Source organism: Peromyscus californicus, unplaced genomic scaffold (genome assembly GCF_007827085.1).
Source record: "Peromyscus californicus insignis strain IS unplaced genomic scaffold, ASM782708v3 Scaffold_21__1_contigs__length_65335640, whole genome shotgun sequence".
Lineage (NCBI taxonomy): Eukaryota > Metazoa > Chordata > Mammalia > Rodentia > Cricetidae > Peromyscus > Peromyscus californicus.
The window spans coordinates 57,300,101-57,319,021 of NW_026294514.1; the positions used below are offsets into that span (position 1 = coordinate 57,300,101).

Here is an 18,921-nt window from a genome sequence, read left to right on the forward strand (position 1 = left end):
CCACAACTTCTACTCTTTTCCAAGGACCTGTTCCCCTCCCCCTCCCCGAGACCCCTGTGAGCTGGCTGCCTCCCAAACTGTTGTTCTAGAGTTACCTTTGACTTGTAGGACTCACATGTCGATGTTATATCAACACGTCTTCTTTATATGCCACTTCTCTACTTTTACATAACCAGCACCGCAATGGCTGTGAACCACTCTTTATGACTTGTTGAATCTTTGGCTCTCCAGCTTGCAGGACAGGCCTAACATCCATGCACTCAATCTACACTGACAGATGCTGAACTGGAGTGCATAGAGGGAATTTTAAAAACCAAATTAAGTTGCCTCCAGTTACTTCAATCCTATTACAGGCCCACTTTCGAGCGCTGAGGAGACAGCTCAGTGGTAGAGTTGCTGCAAACTCCACAGGTTTTTGGGCTCCAAAAACCACAGGAGTTAGCTGCTTTCGCAAGTTCCCGCGTGCATACAGCTGGCTCTTTAGTTTCTTCCCTTTGGCTTCCTCTGGGCTCCTTTCTCCAGCTGCTGCCAATAGTCATCTGAATTGTCATTGTCAGCAGATTTGGTAAGTTAATTGGGATTTCTTAAAGGGACAAATTAGTTAAAGGGAAGTTTTCCCCCCCACACACATTAAAAAAATAGGAAACATTTTTAAAACGGAAGGAGTTTTGTCTCTGTTTGACTATAAGCTAGACAGTCTAAAAATGGAACAATTAAATGAGAGAATAATTAGTGTAGATAGGATTTATGTAATGTCAATTATAAATATTATTTGTTTGATCATTTGTTTTATCATTAAAAAAAGTTGGTTAATATAAGTGCCAAGAAAAAAGTTTTAGAAAAACCTGTCAAAACATATCATAGAGACACTCAGACCCAGACAGAAGAATTTAAAGAACCACTTTCAGCATTGCATTATAAGGTTACAGAGAAACAGATAACCTTGATCTATCTAGTAACCTTACAGAAACTATCCCTCAGGCTGTGTACAAGCTAAATGGACTCCTGTGCAAATGTTAGATTTGAGGAGATTCAAAGAAGCAATAGTCTCATATAGCATGCACTCACCTTTTGTTAAGCAGAGGTTAAACTCGTGGTCAACTTGTAATAGAATTAGCCCTCAAGACTGGAGAGATTTGGTTACAGCAGTCTTGGAGGCTGGACCACAATTACAATGGAGGACCTGGTAGAAGGATGAGGCTAATACCATTGAACAACAAAGTAGGAATAGAGGTCTTAAAATATCTCAAGATCAACTTCTTGGAGAAGGTGATTATGCTGATATACAAAGACAATCTTTAAATGATGACCACACTCTAGCTTTATGCTGCATGACAGCCTTGAATGCTTAGAACAGAATTGAAGAAGTAGGAAAGAAAATTGAGTCATTTACAAAAGTTATATAGGGCTCAAAAGAAACCCTCACTGATTTCTTACAAAGACTGACTTCAGCAGTAAGTAAAATCATACCAAATTCAGAAGCTAGACAAATATTAATTGAATCTCTGGCTTTTGAAAATGCTAATGCACAATGCAAAAGGGTAATTAGGCCATTAAAGACAAGATCAGGACCCCTGGAGGAATGAACATGAGATATAATTAATATTAAATCTCATGACCATGATTATGCTTGGATAGGAGAAGTGATTTCCAGAGGTTTGAAGAAAAATAATAATGTCATATGTTTCAATTGTAGTAAACAAGATCACCTAAAAAGGGACTGTAAATAGGGCATTCCTAGAAAAATTCAAGGAACAATAGCAACAGACTGCCCCTCCCTTCTGGATTATGCAGAAGGTGTGGCAAAGACAAACACTGGACTAATGAATGCAAGTCAACAAGGGACAGACAAGGTAATACCTTGCCTATGACGTCTGGAAACTCCCTGAGGGGCCTCTCGCAGGCCCCCATGTCAAATTTTGTTCAGTCTTTTCCTGTCATTGTGGAGGAAACTCCTTCCCAGAGCAAGTAAAGAACCTAATGCCTATTGTAAAGGAGAACATAGAAGAGAGAACAAAAAATTTGGGAGACACCATAACATGGATTTTTTTGGGCAAACTTCTATAAATGAACAAAGACCAAAATTAAAATTACGAATAAATGACATTGTCATTGAAGGTCTTGTAGACATAGGTGCAGATGTAACAATAATTGCACCAAAATCTTGGCATTCAAATGGCCTCTTCAGGAGGTAAACGTTCAGCTCTTAGAGACTGGAATATTATCTCAAGTGAAATAGAGCACTAGATAGGTTGAACGTAAAGGGCCAGAAGGACACAGAGGAAAATTAAAGCCATAAGTGACTAATATAGCTATGAATCTATGGGACTGTGATTTGTTACAGCAATGGAATACCCTGATTAACATTCCTCCAATCTCAGAAACAAACCATAAACTAACATATGTTTCTGGGAAAAATATTAGAAGGTGTTAGAAAGAACAGTCACCGACCATCCAGATTGTACCAGAACAGGGCACAACAGCTGCTGATCTTCCAAAGACACCAACAGCCCTACCTTTAAAATGGTTAACAGATAAACCTGTATGGGTTCAGCAATGGCCTTTAACAACAGAGAAACTTCAGGCCTTGAAATAGGTGTTACAAGAGCAGTTAAATGCTCAGCATATTGAAGAATCAACCAGCCCTTGGAATTCTCCTGTATTTGTGATTAAAAAGAAATCTGGTAAGTGGAGAATGGTAACAGATCTAAGAGCTGTTAACAAGTTGCCTACTCTGTTACCTAAAGGATGGCCTTTTATAGTTATCAATTTAAAAGACTGTTTCTTCTCAATACCCTTACAAGAAAAAGACAGAGAAAAATTTGACTTCACAGTGCCTACTTATAATAATTCTCAGCCTGTTAAGAGATATCAATGGAAGATTCTCCCACAGGGAATGTTAAATAGCCCAACTCTGTGCCAATATTTTGTACAACAGCCACTGGAAGTAATACATAAACAATTTCCTCAGTCTATAATTTACTATTACACAGACAACATTTTACTAGCTGATTCAAATGTAGATACTTTAGAAAGAATGTTTGGAGAAGTAAAGAAAATTTTGCCTTGTTGGGGATTACAAATTGCTCCTGAAAAAATACAAAGAAGATATTCTATTAATTATTTAGGATATAAAATAGGTCTACAAAATACTATACGCCAAAAGGTGCAAATTAGGAGAGAATGAGAATGATTACAGATTCTTTTTTCTTTTTTTTTTTTTTTGTTTTTTTTTGCTTTTCGAGACAGGGTTTCTCTGTGTAGCTTTGTGCCTTTCCTGGATCTCACGCTGTAGGCCAGGCTGTCCTCAAACTCACAGAGATCCACCTGGCTCTGCCTCCCAAGTGCTGGGATTAAAGGTGTGCACCACCACTGCCCAGCAATTGCAGATTCTTAATGACTTACAAAGATTGCTAGGAGACATTTCCTATCTATGAGTAAAAAAAAAAAATGATGAAGTGAGTAACCAGTTCAAAACCTTAGAATGTGACAAAGACTTAAACAGTCCAATAGTATTATCACTGAGAGAGAATTGGCTTTGGTGGAAAAGAAAATACAGGATGCACCATTTGGATCCAAAGCTTGATTGCATTTTGGTTATTTTACCCTATAAGCAGTCTCCTACAGGAATTTTAATGCAGAGAGAAGTCATTATCTTAGAATGGATCTTTTTACCACATAAACAGAGTAAAAAATTAAAAACTTATTGTGGAAGAGATCTCTGAGTTGATCCTAAAAGGAAAATTGAGACAATTTTCAATTAGCAGGAATAGACTCAGCAGAAATTATAGTACCTTTTACTAATGATGAAATTGACAAATTATGAGCAGAAAGTGAACCTTGGCAAAGAGCTTGCAGTAATTTTTTGGGAGAGATTAACAATAAATATTCCAAAAGCAAAATAATCCAATTTATAAAGAGAACTAACTAGATCCTGCCTCACATTTTACAGGAAACACCCATATCTAGAGCTTGTACATGTTATACTGATATAAACGAAAAAGGAAAGGCAGGTTACAAATCAGAAAATTTAAGTGGTTCAAAATCCTTATAATTCTGTCCAAAAATCAGAATTATGTGACATTCTTATGGTATTAATGGATTTTATGGAATCTCTCAACATAGTTACTGATTCTCAGTATGCAGAAAGAGTTGTCTTACACATTGAAACTGCTGGATTTATCCCTGATGAGTCAGAATTAACTCCACTATTTATTCAGTTACAAAAAAATAATCAGGAATAGGAATCATCGCTTATATATAACTCACATCCAATCACACATGGGTCTGCCAGGACCTCTAGCACAAGGTAATGATGAGATTGACCAACTATTAATAAAAAATGTGCTGGATGCCTCAGAATGTAAAAAAAAAAAAAAGAAAAAGGATTTTTCCATAACCTGGAAACAAGCCAAGGAAATTATAAGAAAATGTCCTTTGGAAAAGTCAAATCTCAAGGAGTATTTGGTGTTATTTGGCTTTTAATATGTCAGCTGTTTCCTGCTATGAATTTCATGTGCGTTCTCATACTTCCCCAAGATCTTCTAATAGTGTGTTTTATCTAAAATACCTCTCAAGCATCCAAAGCCAAACTGCAGACAAGAGTAAGCCTTTCAGACCAACCACAGGTCTCCAGAATAAAGGTAAACACCCTTATGGAGACACTGCCTGATAGGCAGATGTTAGGTGCATAGCTTTGTTTCTTGTGCAAATTAAGCTCAGACCCTCAGGCAACTGACTCAGAACAAAAGGGTTTTGGCATACCAGGTGCATGAAGCTTCAAAGCAGGTTTCCTAGCTCTGAGCAGAGTCACCCTACCCTGCCAGAAAACCGCAGGAAGAGGAACGGGAAGGAATGAGAATGGAGAAGAACAAAGGTGATGAGGATGGAGACAGAAAAGAACTTAGAGTTCTGAGAGGACAGGAGGAGAAGGGACAGAGAGGAGCTAAGTATGAGTACAGAATTGAAGCTGTGTAGATAGAATCTTGTTTCAGGGGAATAAAGTGAATGGACTGTAGAGCTTCGTGCACTTAAGATTCACTCCCTCAGATTATTCTTGCTGTTGGGAGAATCTCTTCTGGACCCCTGGGAAGGAGACTATAAAGGCTGGACCCCAATAGGTTCCATTAATGGCACACACCTTTAATCCTAGCACTCGGGAGGCAGAGATCCATCTGGATCTCTATGAGTTCAAAGCCACCCTGGACTATATGAGATTGAATCAGTCAGCCGGCCGTGGTGGTGCACGCCTTTAATCCCAGCACTCGGGAGGCAGAGCTAGGTAGATCTCTGAGTTCGAGGCCAGCCTGGGCTACAGAATGAGTTCCAGGAAAGGCATAAAGCTACACAGAGAAACCCTGCCTCAAAAAAACAAAACAACAACAGAGAGAGAGAGAGAGAGAGAGAGAGAGAGAGAGAGAGAGAGAGAGAGAGAGATTCAGTCTAGGAGAGAAACAGAGCCAGGCAGTGGTGGCACACACCTTTAATCCCAGTACTTGGGAATCATATGGCTTTATCCCAGCACTTGAGATCTCATGCCTTTGCTACCAGTATTTGGGAAGCACACACACCTTTAATCCCAGTACTAGGAAGGAAGTAATATGGCTGGGCAGAGAAAGTTATATAAGGTGTGAGGAGACGGGAACTGAAGCCTTTTTTGGCTGAGGAGCGCTTTTCAGCTGGACCCCTTTCGGCTGAGGAGTCAGAGACATTCAGTGAGAGGATCTGTGGAGTTGGCGAGGTGAGAAGTGTCAGTGGTTTGTTCCTTTGTCTCTCTGATCTTTCGGTATTTACCCCAATATCTGACCTATTATCATAAGACCTATTAGACTATGCAACATAGAGCGCCTGGCATACAAGTGTGAAGAGCTAAATTTGGCTCCCCAGCACCAACACTAAAAGGCTAGCACAGTCACACAGGACTCCAACCCCAGTGCTGAGGGATGAAAAGGGACAAAGAAGGAGGATTACATGGTCTTGCTGGCCAGCCAGCCTAGCTGGAAAAGGAAAAAAAGATGAGTTCCAAGTTCAGTGAGCCTCTGTATTAAAGGGTAAGGCAGGGTGTGGAACATCCAACATCCTTCTCTGGCCTCTGCACATAGGCATGGGCACATGCACACACATGCATATACCACACACACACACATACTCATGCCACACATAAGTAAATAAACCACTTTGTCTATGTCCTTACTCACAAACATATAAAATTGTAACCGTGGTGTATAGATACACTCCTTGTTTTCCTTTTTATCGTTAAGTTTAAATTTTGTTAGATTTAATTTACGCATATGGGTGTTTGCCTATATGCATGTGTGTGCCCAAGGAGTTCAGAAGAAGACAGGGGATCCCCTGGAACAGGAGTTACTGATGGCTGTAAGTCACCATGTCGGTTCTGGGACCTGCACCCAGTCCTCTGCAAGAGCGGCAGATGCTCTTAACCACTGAACCATCGCTCCTCGTCATGAATTTAATGCTTCATTTATCTGTGCAAAATTTGCTCTGCTTCTCATGACACAGTGGGGGGGGGGGAATCAAGATCTAGTTAGAAAAGAGATGTTCAGAAGCTATGGTTTGTGTAGTCTCAAAAGCTATTAGAATACCATATACAACATAAAAAGCACCTTCTTAAATCCTGTGGTGATACCTGTTTTCAATAAATACCAGGCAAAGCCCTTTGTTAGGGACAGGCACAAGACATCAGAAAGGCAGAGCTGAGACACACAACAGACCAGAGGACAGACAGGCCAGTCATCACAAACTACAGACAGAAGGAAGAAGAATTCAAATCTAGGTTTCACACTTGGCCAAGAGAGTAACAAGCAGGCAGGGTCTGGAGGTGACGAGAGCCATGTCCACTCTCTCCAGAGGCCTCTTTGCTCTGTAGACACTGTAACCTTCCTACTGTTAAGGAGTCTAAGTGTTTTAACAGCAAGATGGATGCCTTGACAGGTTTCAAAATAAAAATAAAGAATGAAGAGGTCTTGAGTTTTACAGCCAACAGGAGAGCTCTCTTGGAGAAACAGCCTGCTGCATCTGGCACCCATGCGAGTCTTCTGAGTGGGTTGGGGAGCAGCAGCCTGTGAGGCACCCAGAAGCAATGCTTCTGTCCAGAGCCTTGCAGGCTACAGGGCCTACGTGGAGTCCTTACAGGAAGTTTCCAAATTACTTGAGCCAGTTCAATGCTTAAAACCCATAGCTAGAGTTTTTCTCTTTGCTTGGTTGGTTTATTTGAGCACATCAAAAGTAGAGGGTGAACTTGGTTAGTTCAGGGCAGCTTGGAAAAGCAAGCTAGGATCACCGAACCATTTGTCAACACTGACTAGATGCCTATCCACCCCTAACTCCCACTGGCACTTTAGGCACAAAATGGGAGGGTACCTCTGTCTTTACATATTTACTCACTACTATTTTTTGTAAAGTTGATCACTGAAAAGAAAATAAGTATGGATAATACTAAAGTATAAAGCAAGAACATTATAACACCCTGAGCTACTGTTTTAAGTACCTGTGTGTCTGGGTGTGTGTACGAGTGCAGGTACATATGTGGAAGTCAGTCCTCACTTTCCACCTCATCTGAGGCAGGGTCTTGTTTGTTGCTGCATAGACCAGCCTGGTCCATCCTCTGAGGATTCCCTGTCTCTGCCTCTCATCTTGCTGTAGGAGCTCTGGGACTGCAGATGTGAGCTAGCTACCACATCTGGCTATTTTATGTGGGCTCTGGGAGTCCCTATCCAGGTCCTTACACTTGCAGTGAACACTTTACTCACTGGACCATCTCACCACCGCACCCCATGTTATTTCTACACATTTCTTCTAAGCTCAGATTAACATCCGCTAAATCTGTAACTTCAAATCCCTAATGTGTGACTCCACACTTCTAGAAAACTTATAAACCACAGTAGGGAAACAACTAGGAATTTCATTTCTGAACTCTCTCAAAATATGGTCAGGGCTTAATTTGTATATCCCAAGACACAGACAGTTACACATACAGGCCTTTAGAAATGTCACAAGCCATCTTAAACCTTCTAGCAGAGGATGAGCAGACTCATAAAGTGTCAATCACTATGGGAAAAACAATGTGTCACAGTCTGGATGAGAAGCTGTTTCCCCTGGATTCATCTGAAAATTAAAATCCAAAAGCTTACATTTTTTTTGTATCAACTTGACAATCCATACACTTATAGGAAAAATAGGTGATTATTTTAATGATTTATGTATAAAAGAAAAATAAAACTTTATGATACAATCTGATAGACTACAGCATATAAAATTTACTCACATACAATGTATGTAATTTTTGCAACATAAAAATTCTATTCATATATACAAATTTATAAAAGGTTTTATATATATATATATATGTATATATATCTTAACTTGGGCTACATAGGGTCCACCTAGGGTTATGGCTAAGTCATTCAATTTAGTAGAAAAGAGATTATGAACATACAAAAGACTGGCTGACGAACAATCCTTCCCTCCTCCTCAAACTATTCAGAAGCATCTGGTTGGTAGAGTAGTGTGGTGCCAGGAGAAGGACTACCAGCTGAAGGGAGTCTCTACATGGTCCGATGGCCCCCAGCTGAGAACTGGGCTGCTGCCTTCAACTGACTGAGAAACACGAGCTGCGTCATGTCTGCAAGCCTTTAAGAAATAGAATGTGCTCCAGTAGTCTTTGCACTTACCAGGGCTTGCCTTAGTGAACATAATAAATACTCAGAAACATAAGGATGATCTCAGACCTTAAGCCAGTAAGAACATCTCCTAACACTGAGATCCTTTATACAATAATTCAAGACTTCTGTAAGTACAGTATTTTATGTAGGTGAAAAACTGAATATAAACCATAAAAAAAAAACCCTATGCTTTAAAAAAAAAAAAAAAGGATCTTTAAAAGGGGAAACCAACACAAACTATAAATTCTTGGTGTACTCTCTTCTTTATAGTCTCTCCTCACTCCCAACTCTCAGTGCACACACCTACACAGAGGAAAAGGATGCTGCTGCCTGCCCTTCATGCTACAAGGTCTTAAGGAGGCCTAGGGGACTGCTTATCCATTGGGAGTACTCTGGAGGCTGAAGAAAGCCAAGGAGGCAGCCCGTGACAGTTTCCCATCAGACAATGCCAGACTTAATAATGGCCAGACTGGATCCTCCTTTTTCAGCATATGAACTTCATGGGCTAGAAATGCAGACAGCAGGGCCAGGAAGGGACTGCAGAAAGAAGCATGTGCAATAATAAGAGGGCAACAACCCTGCCCAGGGCACAGGCACCTTACAAGGTCACAGGCATTTCATGACATTCATGACCCCTTTCAGGTAGAAATGGAAACGCAATGTAATCCTTTCCAGCCTTGTTCTATTTGTAAAGTACCCACTAAAAAGGATACAGTCACCCTTTACTGGTGCTGGCAGGAAGTCCTTCTGGAAGACTCAGAAGCAGAAATAAAGACCCGCCGTTTCCCCAGAAGGATGACACAACTTACCGCTAGAAAATTCAGGGATAGGATTAAACTGGCTGCAGCAGAAAACAAAGAAAGAAGCCCTCCCACAAGGCGAGCTGAAGACCAAAGTAGCAAGTACCGCAGCTGGAAGGAGGTAAGAAAACACGGCCTTTTAATAAGTTTAGTGCCTAAACCGAAAGCTGAATTCAGCGGGGTCCAGCCACCTGCAGTCCATTTTCTCAGCAGACTGGGGCTCAGAGTGGCGCTTTCCCGCCTCTTCTCCCACCACGAGGAAGACGGCTCCATCTCTGCAGGACTGGCCGTTCACCTTCGTGACGTCAGGTTGATGCTATGCACCATTTTCTGGATCTTCTCCTCGTTCTTCAGGATGTTGGCCTTCACAGCACAGATCTTGTCCTGCTGGTCTTTGATCTGCTGCTCCAGCTCAGCTAGCTCGGCCTTCAGGGGCTCCACCGCACTGTCTGTGATGCTGGTGGGAGACAAGCAGAGACTCATTAGTGTCCTGAGGGTTCGCTCTGTGTCTCTCCCTCCAGTCCAAAAGCCAGCACCAGCAAAGGGCTGGCTGGCTTCACCCTAAGAAAAGGGTTAAGTGCCAGGCCCCTAAGAATGGCAGGACAGGCACCACTCACAACCGGCAGGCAGGCCCCAGTGCACTCAAGCCTGAGAACGCCAATTGCCTGTTTCCTTCCCACAGAACCAGGCAGAGAACCCGGGGCTTCACACATGCTAGGCAGGCACTCTACCACAAGCTGTTTCCCTAGCCCATGTGAGATTTCCCTTAAAAAGTAAAATGAAAAGAACTAATATTCCCTCAGAGAAAGGCTTGATGTCCTTAAAGTATAGATATACACAAAAAAGACCCAGGGGCAACAGGGAAGTGGGCTACCAAGTCCCCACAGACACTGGAGTCAGCCTGGAGCAGCCAAGAGACACCTCTCCTCTGGATAAGGCTCACAGGGCTTAGAGGGACTCCTTCTGCCAGTGTGCCACTTGCTAAGCAGGGACAGGTGATCTCTTCACTGCTGGGCAGAGCACTGGAACAGGCACAGAATATCCCTCAGAATGCTGAAGTTAAACGCAACCTTTCTTCAGGCTTTTAAAGCCTATAAATAGAAAGTCAATACAACACAAAGAGCCGGGTCCCACCCTTTGCGGCAATAGAGCAGGGTCAGGTTTCATAAGGGAGGCTCTTTGGACTGACACTTCCCAACATCTTATGTCTAAAACTATGAAGTGATAACCATTACATGCTGCAACCAGCACTAATGTTCTCGGTGATTTTTCTAGATTCTATCATGTTGCATATTTAAAAACTTATGGGACTAAACATAACAGTAATAAAGAAGTCCCATATTGGTGGTCCAATACAAAGCAGTCAGTCCTAAAACCATACGCACACAACAAAAGCAGACTTAGCAGGTGTATTTATGTATTTGTGTCCATACAGACATGGATATATCATCAAAAAAGAAAGGCTATCCATTTGAGAGTGGGGGCATCAGAGGGGTTGGAGGGATACCTAGGAGGGGGTGGAAGAAGGGAAACAGGAAAAGTGATGTAATTCTATTATGAAATTAATTTTTTAAAAAATGAAAAAAGAAAAGAGAGTGTAATTTCAGTTTGGTGTGGTGGTACACATCTTTAATCACAGTGCTCAGGAGGCAGGTGATCTCTGTGAGTTCAAGGCCAGCCTGGTCTACATAGTGAACTCCAGGCCATCCATGCTACACTGAGACCATGTCTCAAAAAATAAAAAACCGCCAGGAAAGGCGCAAAGCTACACAGAGAAACCCTGTCTCGAAAAAAAAAAAAAAAATAAATAAATAAATAAATAAATAAATAAATAAACGGGAGGGAGGGAAGGAGGGAGGGAGTGCAGGAGGGAAAGAGGGAGAGTAGAACCAACTGTAACTCTGCTTTTCTGTAACATGGACTTACAGATGTATCGTTCAGTCAAACCATATCTTCTGAAGAAAAAAAGGCCACATCTTAATAGTCACATGATTCTAGATTTACTGATTACAAACACAGGGTACCTTTCTAAATAAATCTCTAAATAAAACACCTCTCTAAATAAAGCTCTCTTTTCAGTGGCTATTCTATTTCTTTTAGTTACAATTTTGAATGAGTTCATCGGTATCTCATTCAGATCCCCCACCTCTCCCCATCTGCAGCCCTCACTCCCCCCTCAACTGCAGCCCCCCTCCCCTCCCCATCTGCAGCCCCCCTCCCCTCCCCATCTGGTGCCCCCCTCCCCTCCCCATCTGCAGCCCCCCTCCCCTCCCCATCTGCAGCCCCCACTCCCCCCCATCTGCAGCCCCCCTCCCCTCCCCATCTGCAGCCCCCACTCCCCCCATCTGCAGCCCCCCTCCCCTCCCCATCTGCAGCCCCCCTCTCCTCCCCATCTGCAGCCCCCCTCCCCTCCCCATCTGCCGCCCCCCTCCCCTCCCCATCTGCCGCCCCCACTCCCCTCCTCATCTGCAGCCCCACTCCCCCCCATCTGCAGTCGCCCCCCTCCCCATCTGCAGCCCCACTCCCCCCCCATCTGCCGCCCCCCTCCCCTCCCCATCTGCAGCCCCACCTCTGCTCCTTGCTCAGGGCCTCGGCATGCTGCCTGTTCTCGCTGTGCCACAGCTGCAGCTCGTTCTGCATGGCGTCGACGTCCTCCTGGATGTAGTCCATGATCTTTCCCAGGGGAAGTGCACTCTTACACAGGGTCTGGATGGACACACGGAGCTTCTCTATCTCTTTCGAAACGATGTCCTTCTCCTTCTTCCACGCTGACTCAAAGATGAGGGATCGCTCCTTCAGTTATGGGAAGTAGGAAGAGAAAGTCTTTAGGGTGAGCTCAGCAAGTCAGAGGCAGCACCCCAAGTGGGGCCCACAAAAGGAAAACCTGATGAACTGAACTTATCAGAAATTAAAATATTCACGCTGCAGTCCTCAAGAAGCTGGAAAGACAATCAGGTGAGAGGAAACATTTGTAATCATGCTTTGCACAGAAGACATGTACAGTCAGTAAACTACTGAGAGAACTCACAAAACTCAGTGGCAGCAAGTAGGCAAGAAATCTGAAGAGGGACAAGAGACAGAGACATTTCCCTGAAGGTGACATGGCAGCAGTAAGCTCACGAAAGTGTGTCCAAGAGCGCCAGCAGCTCTCAGTACAATTTAGGCAGCAATGCTCGGTATCAGGCATAAGAGACTGGTCTCTGGTAACTGCTGGTTAGGCAGTTTGGGGGTGTCTTTAAAGACTATCCCAGTCTGCAGTTTGATTCTAAAAATGTCTGCTGAAGGCTTGAGCGTTATGAAGGGACTTTTGGGAGGAAGAAGCTGTCACTGGAAGCTGCCTTTGAGGGTGCATCTTGCTGCTGACCTCTCCGGTCCCTCTGCCCCTCGGCTGCACAGGTGAGCAGCTGTACTCTGCTGTCAGTACACCCTCTCCGCCATGATGCTCCGTCTCCATGACTCCCAGAGCAATGGAGCCGACTAAGCCAGAACACAACTTTCTCCCTTGGAGTTGTTTTCCTCCGGTATTCTGTCCCAATGACAGAAAAGTGACTAATACACATAAAATCCAGCAAAGGAATATCCAAGCATTTACTCAGAAAAAATTACAACTTACATTCACACAAAAATCTATACAGAAATGTTGACATTTTATTCAAACTAGTTACAGGCTGGATGTGGTGGCATATGGAAGGTAGAATTGGGAGGACCACAAGTTCAAGATTATCCTCGTCTACACAGCTCGTTAGCTTGAGCTCTGTCTCAATAAAACCAGAAATAAAGGAAAAAACAAACAAAGAGTAGTCACAAGCTAGAAATAGCCCAGATATGTTACATAACTGTGGTGTATCCATACCACGGAAGGCTATGTAGCAAAACACACACACAAGATCACCTGAACAACTTTTGGAGAACTATGCCAAATGAACAAACCCTGCTTGGCTATAACTGAGTCCACTTATATACGCAAGCTTGAAAAGACAGAATTACGAAGTGGAGGGCCCACTAGTGATGACCAGAGGCAACAGCTGGGAGAGAGAAGAGGTTAAGTTATAAAAGGGCGCTGAGAAGGAGCTGGTGACAGGAACATCCTGGACCTTGACTATGCTAGTATCGGTAACTTGGGTGTGAGGGAAACAGCATAGGCAAGCTAAGGAAGGCTTCAGAGCACATCTCCAGTGCCTCCACAGCTCAGAGGGATCCACAGGCACCTCAAAACAAAACACTTTTGGTAAGAGAGATGGGAAAGCAGGCATGGCGGTGCACACTTGTAATCCTGGAGTTAGACGTGGAGACAGGCAGGTGGGGCTTGCTGGTTACTAGGTGAGACAACTTGTCTCAAAAGAGAAGCAGACTGGACAGACAGATGGCTCTGTGGTTAGAAGCACTGGTTGCTCTTTCAGGGACCCAGGTGTGACTCCCAGCACCCACACGGCAGCTCGCAATACCTGTAATATAGATTACAGATTCTAGGGGGTCCAATGCCCTCTTCTGGCTTCTGTGGGTACTAGGCACACACATGGTAGCCAGACATATAAAAGGCAAAACTCCATATACATTTAATAAAAAAAAAACTTGGGGTTGGGGATTTAGCTCAGTGTAGAGTGCTTGCCTAGCAAGCACAAGGCCTTGGGTTCAGTCCTCAGCTCCGGGGGGGAAAACAAACAAACAAAAAAACCTTTTTTAAGGTGGATAGTGGCTAAAGAACATGATACCTAAGGTTGTTCTCCATCTTCTACATGCACTTGCATAGACGGGCACACACACACACACACACACACACACACACACACACACACACACACACGGAGGGAGGGAGGGAGGGAGGGAGGGACGGAGGGAGGGAGAGAGGGAGGGGGGATTACAGAAAACTCTAAACTAATACGCTAAGGACTAATGACTGAAAGGAAAATGAACTATATTACATGTAAGTCAGTAGGCCTCTCTGTCTGCCGCTGGAGAGGCTGAGCCTGGAATAGCCATACACACTCACAGCACCACTGTTATCTAGTAGAAAGCAGGGTGCCAAGCACGGCACAATACCGAGATGCAGGGCCCTGTGCAGTGGGCAGGAGCAGATCTCCCCGAGGCAGGGTACAGATGGAGGGAGAATGGGGGCAGGGTCTCTGGGAAGGAACACACTGGCAGGCTGCAGGTGCCCAGAGAAGGCTGAGGGCTGGAGAGCAGGAGTGTCACGGGTGCGAGACAGCAAATACAAGGACTTTGGTATGATCCTGACCAGGAAGAGCCACGGAAGGGATGTGAGCGTCAAGAAAGCTAATTACATCAAAGTTGAAAAGCCACTCGGCTCAGACTTCAGAAAAGGGAAGCAGCCTAAAGGGTGACAACCGTCCAGAAATGCGAGGGGAAGGCAGGGCTGGAGTGTGAAGGGACAGTGACAACTGTGCAGTCATGATGTGAGGGGAAGGCAGGGGCTGGGGTGTGAAGGGTCAGTGACAACCGTCCAGTCATGATGTGAGGGGAAGGCAGGGCTGGGGTGTGAAGAGTCAGTGACAACCGTCCAGTCATGATGTGAGGGGAAGGCAGGGGCTGGGGTGTGAAGGGTCAGTGACAACTGTGCAGTCATGATGTGAGGGGAAGGCAGGGGCTGGGGTGTGAAGGGTCAGTGACAACCGTCCAGTCATGATGTGAGGGGAAGGCAGGGGCTGGGGTGTGAAGGGTCAGTGACAACCGTCCAGTCATGATGTGAGGGGAAGGCAGGGCTGGGGTGTGAAGAGTCAGTGACAACTGTGCAGTCATGATGTGAGGGGAAGGCAGGGGCTGGGGTGTGAAGGGTCAGTGACAACCGTCCGGTCATGCGGTGGGAAGGCAGGGGCTGGGGTGTGAAAGGTCAGTGACAACCGTCCGATCATGCAAGGGGAAGGCAGGGCTGGGGTGTGAAGCACATGTCTGGCTTTGGCTGGTTGGTCCATGTTTTGGTTTGTTTTGAGATGGGGTCTCAACTGGCCTCAAACTTGCTATGTAGCCAAGGACAACCTTGAACTTGTGATCCTTCTTTCTCCACCTCCTGAGTGCCAGAACGACAGGGCTGCACCAGCAAACACAGCTTAGGAGAGTGTTTCAGTCATAACTTTTTAAGTAGACGTCTTTCGTTGCATCGTTGAAACCCCACAGATCAGTCTCACACTCCAGGATCCTGTTTCAGCAACCGGATCTTCCCGGCCAGCCGTGCACGGATACCACTGAGACAGAGGACCATCCACTCCACCACCCCTGCCCACCACAGCCTTGTTTGTAACTACTGCGATTTGTGATTTGAAACAATGTCAGAATCAATTTCAACCAGGACCGTCTCAGCTTTCCAGGCCTCAGACGCTCAACAGGCATCACCTGTGCTCACCTGAACCTTGCACATGTATTTTTGAGGCCCATTCTCTGGGAGGACAACGCTGATGAGGTGAGAACACACACAGGCCACATGACACTGTGATCATGTTCTGTGCACAACCATAGATAGACTTAAGGACAAAAGGCTATTACCTTATGTCCTTAAAAAACGAACCCCAATTCCCCCAAACTAACAGACCTCTTCCTTAAGCTTTCGTGAAGGAAACCAATCCTAGCAATAATAATTATTATTATTATTACTGCTATTAATATCATTGAGGAAACAGCACTGAGTATGTCCCCGTTGCCCCTCTGACAGAATGTCAATATAAACAATGTCCCTAAGGAGTCAATTCAAACAATACAAGAACCACAGGTAAACGAAGTCAAAACAAAAACACTCTGTTTGGAACTGAGCGCAGAAGGGCATTCTCTAGAACAGCCCCCCCCCCCCAGCTGGCAGACGGTTGATGACGTCACGCCACCTGGCGGCCAGTAAGAATCGAGGCGCAACTCGGATCACCAAGTAAGAAACCAAAATCCCTCCCCAGGGGACTCAGTTAAACAGCACTCACCGCAGACTATTTACCTTAACTAAAATATAACCCGGGAAGGTTATTTGGTTCATTAAGAGGCATTTGAAGATACAACAGGTTTTTACATTTCCTAAGAAATTCTTTTCTCCCCAGTCTTTTGAAACCATGTCTCCTGTAAACCAGCTGGCCTCCAACTCCTGGGATTGCAGGAGTGCACTACCACGCCCTGCCTTAGACGCTTCTCTGTGACAGTCACCCACATTGCCTTGACAGCTGCTACATTTTTCTTTCAGGAGGACAACAAATATAGGCAGGCTACAGGTGACACACACCCAGTCCCCACTGGACACCAACAGGACCTGATTCACAGGGGCAGGAGGTGAGAAAGCAAAATCAGAGGCTTTAAACCAACCCAGAGAGAGCAAAACCCACAAAAAGAATGTTCCAGTAGCTACTCTGACCAGGACGGAAAACACATGGCCCTGACATCTGACAGAGCAACCCAAAATGAAGAGGAGCCAGGAGGCAGCAGGTAAGAAAGGTCTGAAGACTGGGGGAGAAACAGTCAAAGGCTTTTGAAGAAGCCTTGCGACTGCCCAAACCTCGGCACAGTGCCTTCACCCATCAGCTTTAGAGAGCGGTGACTTCTAGAGTGGAGGGGACACTGTAAAACTGAACCTCTGATTGTTTTTCAAACAGTTCTCATGAACTTAAAGTAAGGAGAAAATGCCAGCGGGAGCTAGTAGTACTAGTGTATAACCTCTTGGAAGCAAGCATGTGACTGGGAAAATGCATAAAGCATTTAATATCATAAGTAAATACAATAATGCAGTAAATATGATCCGTGTATTATTTCTATAACATGTTGTTCAAGTCCAGTAGCACAGCAAGAAATCTCTTTCTTTCCAATGAACTTCAAAGACAGCCTGGAGGGAAGCCCAGAATAGAAATCTGTATTTCCTTAGCATTGAAAAAAACGTCCCCTCCAAACAGAAGTGCCACCAGACAAACAGCACACCTGATTCCTGCATCTGGGCCAGAACCACTTACTTGAACACTTAGATGAAGGGGAGGGAGGAGGGGGAACAAGAGTCTGCTGGCAGGAGACGGCACCGTGATGGAGCTAAGTGAGATGTCCATTTGCCTCTGAAACCTTCAAGGTGCCAAGAACCCTGCACCCAAGAAGGACAGAGAGTAGACACACTTTTGCATGCATTGTGAAATGTTGATTAAAATAAAAACAAACAACTCTCACAAATTAGCTACCAAGAAAGACTCATCAACTCCTAAGAATTCCTATGACTGCTATAGTACGAATTGTTGATAAAGAATTTCTAGAAACTTTTGCTTGAAAGGTAAGAAACAGCCACCTGGGAACCCACATATCAGGGGAAAAAATCATACCTAGTACACAGATATTAAAAGTAAGAGAGCTTTTAATAAGCAACATCAGTTTGAGATTGAAAGAGTTCAAAGTGTCAGGACAGGGCTGGGAAAAGGATTTAGTCAGTGGTAAAGTGTTCACTGCAGGAACAGGAGGTTCTGAGTTCAATCCCCAGCACCCCAGTACAGGCGGCACAGGCCTGTACTACCAATGCTGGGGAGGTGGAGACAGGAGGGCTCCTGGGACTTGCTGGCAACCCAGTCTAGCAGAGGCAGTGAGTTCCAGGTTCAGTGAGAGACTCTGTCTCAAAAAATAAGGTGGAGAGCAACTAAGAACACCCCATGTTGACCTTTGGCTTCCACGTCCCCCACCCACCAAACACAAACACACATACATACACACACACACACACACACACACACACACACACACACACACACACACATACCTTATTCTTCATTCAAAGGCATGTACACTCTCTTATCTGTTTACTTTTTAAAGTGTATTGATCTGATTTTGTGTATGTGATGAATATGCATGTATGTGTCCAGGTGCACATGCCTGTGCACACTCGGAGGCCAGAGGAAGGTGTCAGACGGCCTTCTCTATCACTTTCCACTTTGCTCCTTTTGAGATAAGGTGTCTTCCTAAGCCAGGCTCATGGGGTTTGTTAGCGGACAGCCAGCAAGCCCTAGTGATCCTCCTGTCTCCACCTCCTGCAGTGGCTAGGACTACAAGTTTGTGTGGGATTCAAACTCTGGTCCTCGGGTTTGCACAGCAAGGCCTTTTAACCATTGAGCCGTCTTTCCAGCCCTTAGTTTACTAAATAAATAAATAAACAAATAAATAAATAAATAGAGTTGCTATATAATCACTAGAAAACTAAATCTTCAAGGCTATCCAAAGGAAAAAGGAAGGTGTTAGTGACAGAGCAACAGAGGATTTGCCCAACTGCAGCTGGAGGCTCCAGGGTCCAGGTGTGTGCAAATCCCATCATGGAGTATGAAGCCAGCCCAGCTAAGCAGAGGAGACCTGCAACTATGGACAGATAGCCCTACTTCAGAACAGCCTGGAAAACACGGATGAAATAAACAGCTCCCCAGGAAATGTCATGGAGGAAACAGCTGGAGAACCTCATTTCTCATTTCCCTTGTGCAAAGCTTCCTGTCATAAAT

At 44.5% G+C, this 18,921-nt stretch overlaps 1 protein-coding gene across 3 annotated transcripts in view; it reads right to left on the reverse strand.

Annotated features, from left to right (window-relative positions):
* Positions 1-9,593: 9,593 nt before the first annotated feature.
* Traf3ip1 (TRAF3 interacting protein 1) overlaps positions 9,594-18,921 on the reverse strand; it is a 42,565-nt gene continuing 33,237 nt past the window's right edge. For all 3 annotated transcript variants that reach the window (XM_052750406.1, XM_052750405.1, XM_052750407.1), the window contains 2 exons: positions 12,051-12,274; positions 9,594-9,938 (listed from right to left, as the gene is read on the reverse strand). In XM_052750406.1, coding sequence (XP_052606366.1) covers positions 9,773-9,938; positions 12,051-12,274 — 390 coding nt within the window. In that variant the 3' untranslated portion in view covers positions 9,594-9,772. The remainder of the gene's footprint in view (positions 9,939-12,050; positions 12,275-18,921) is intronic.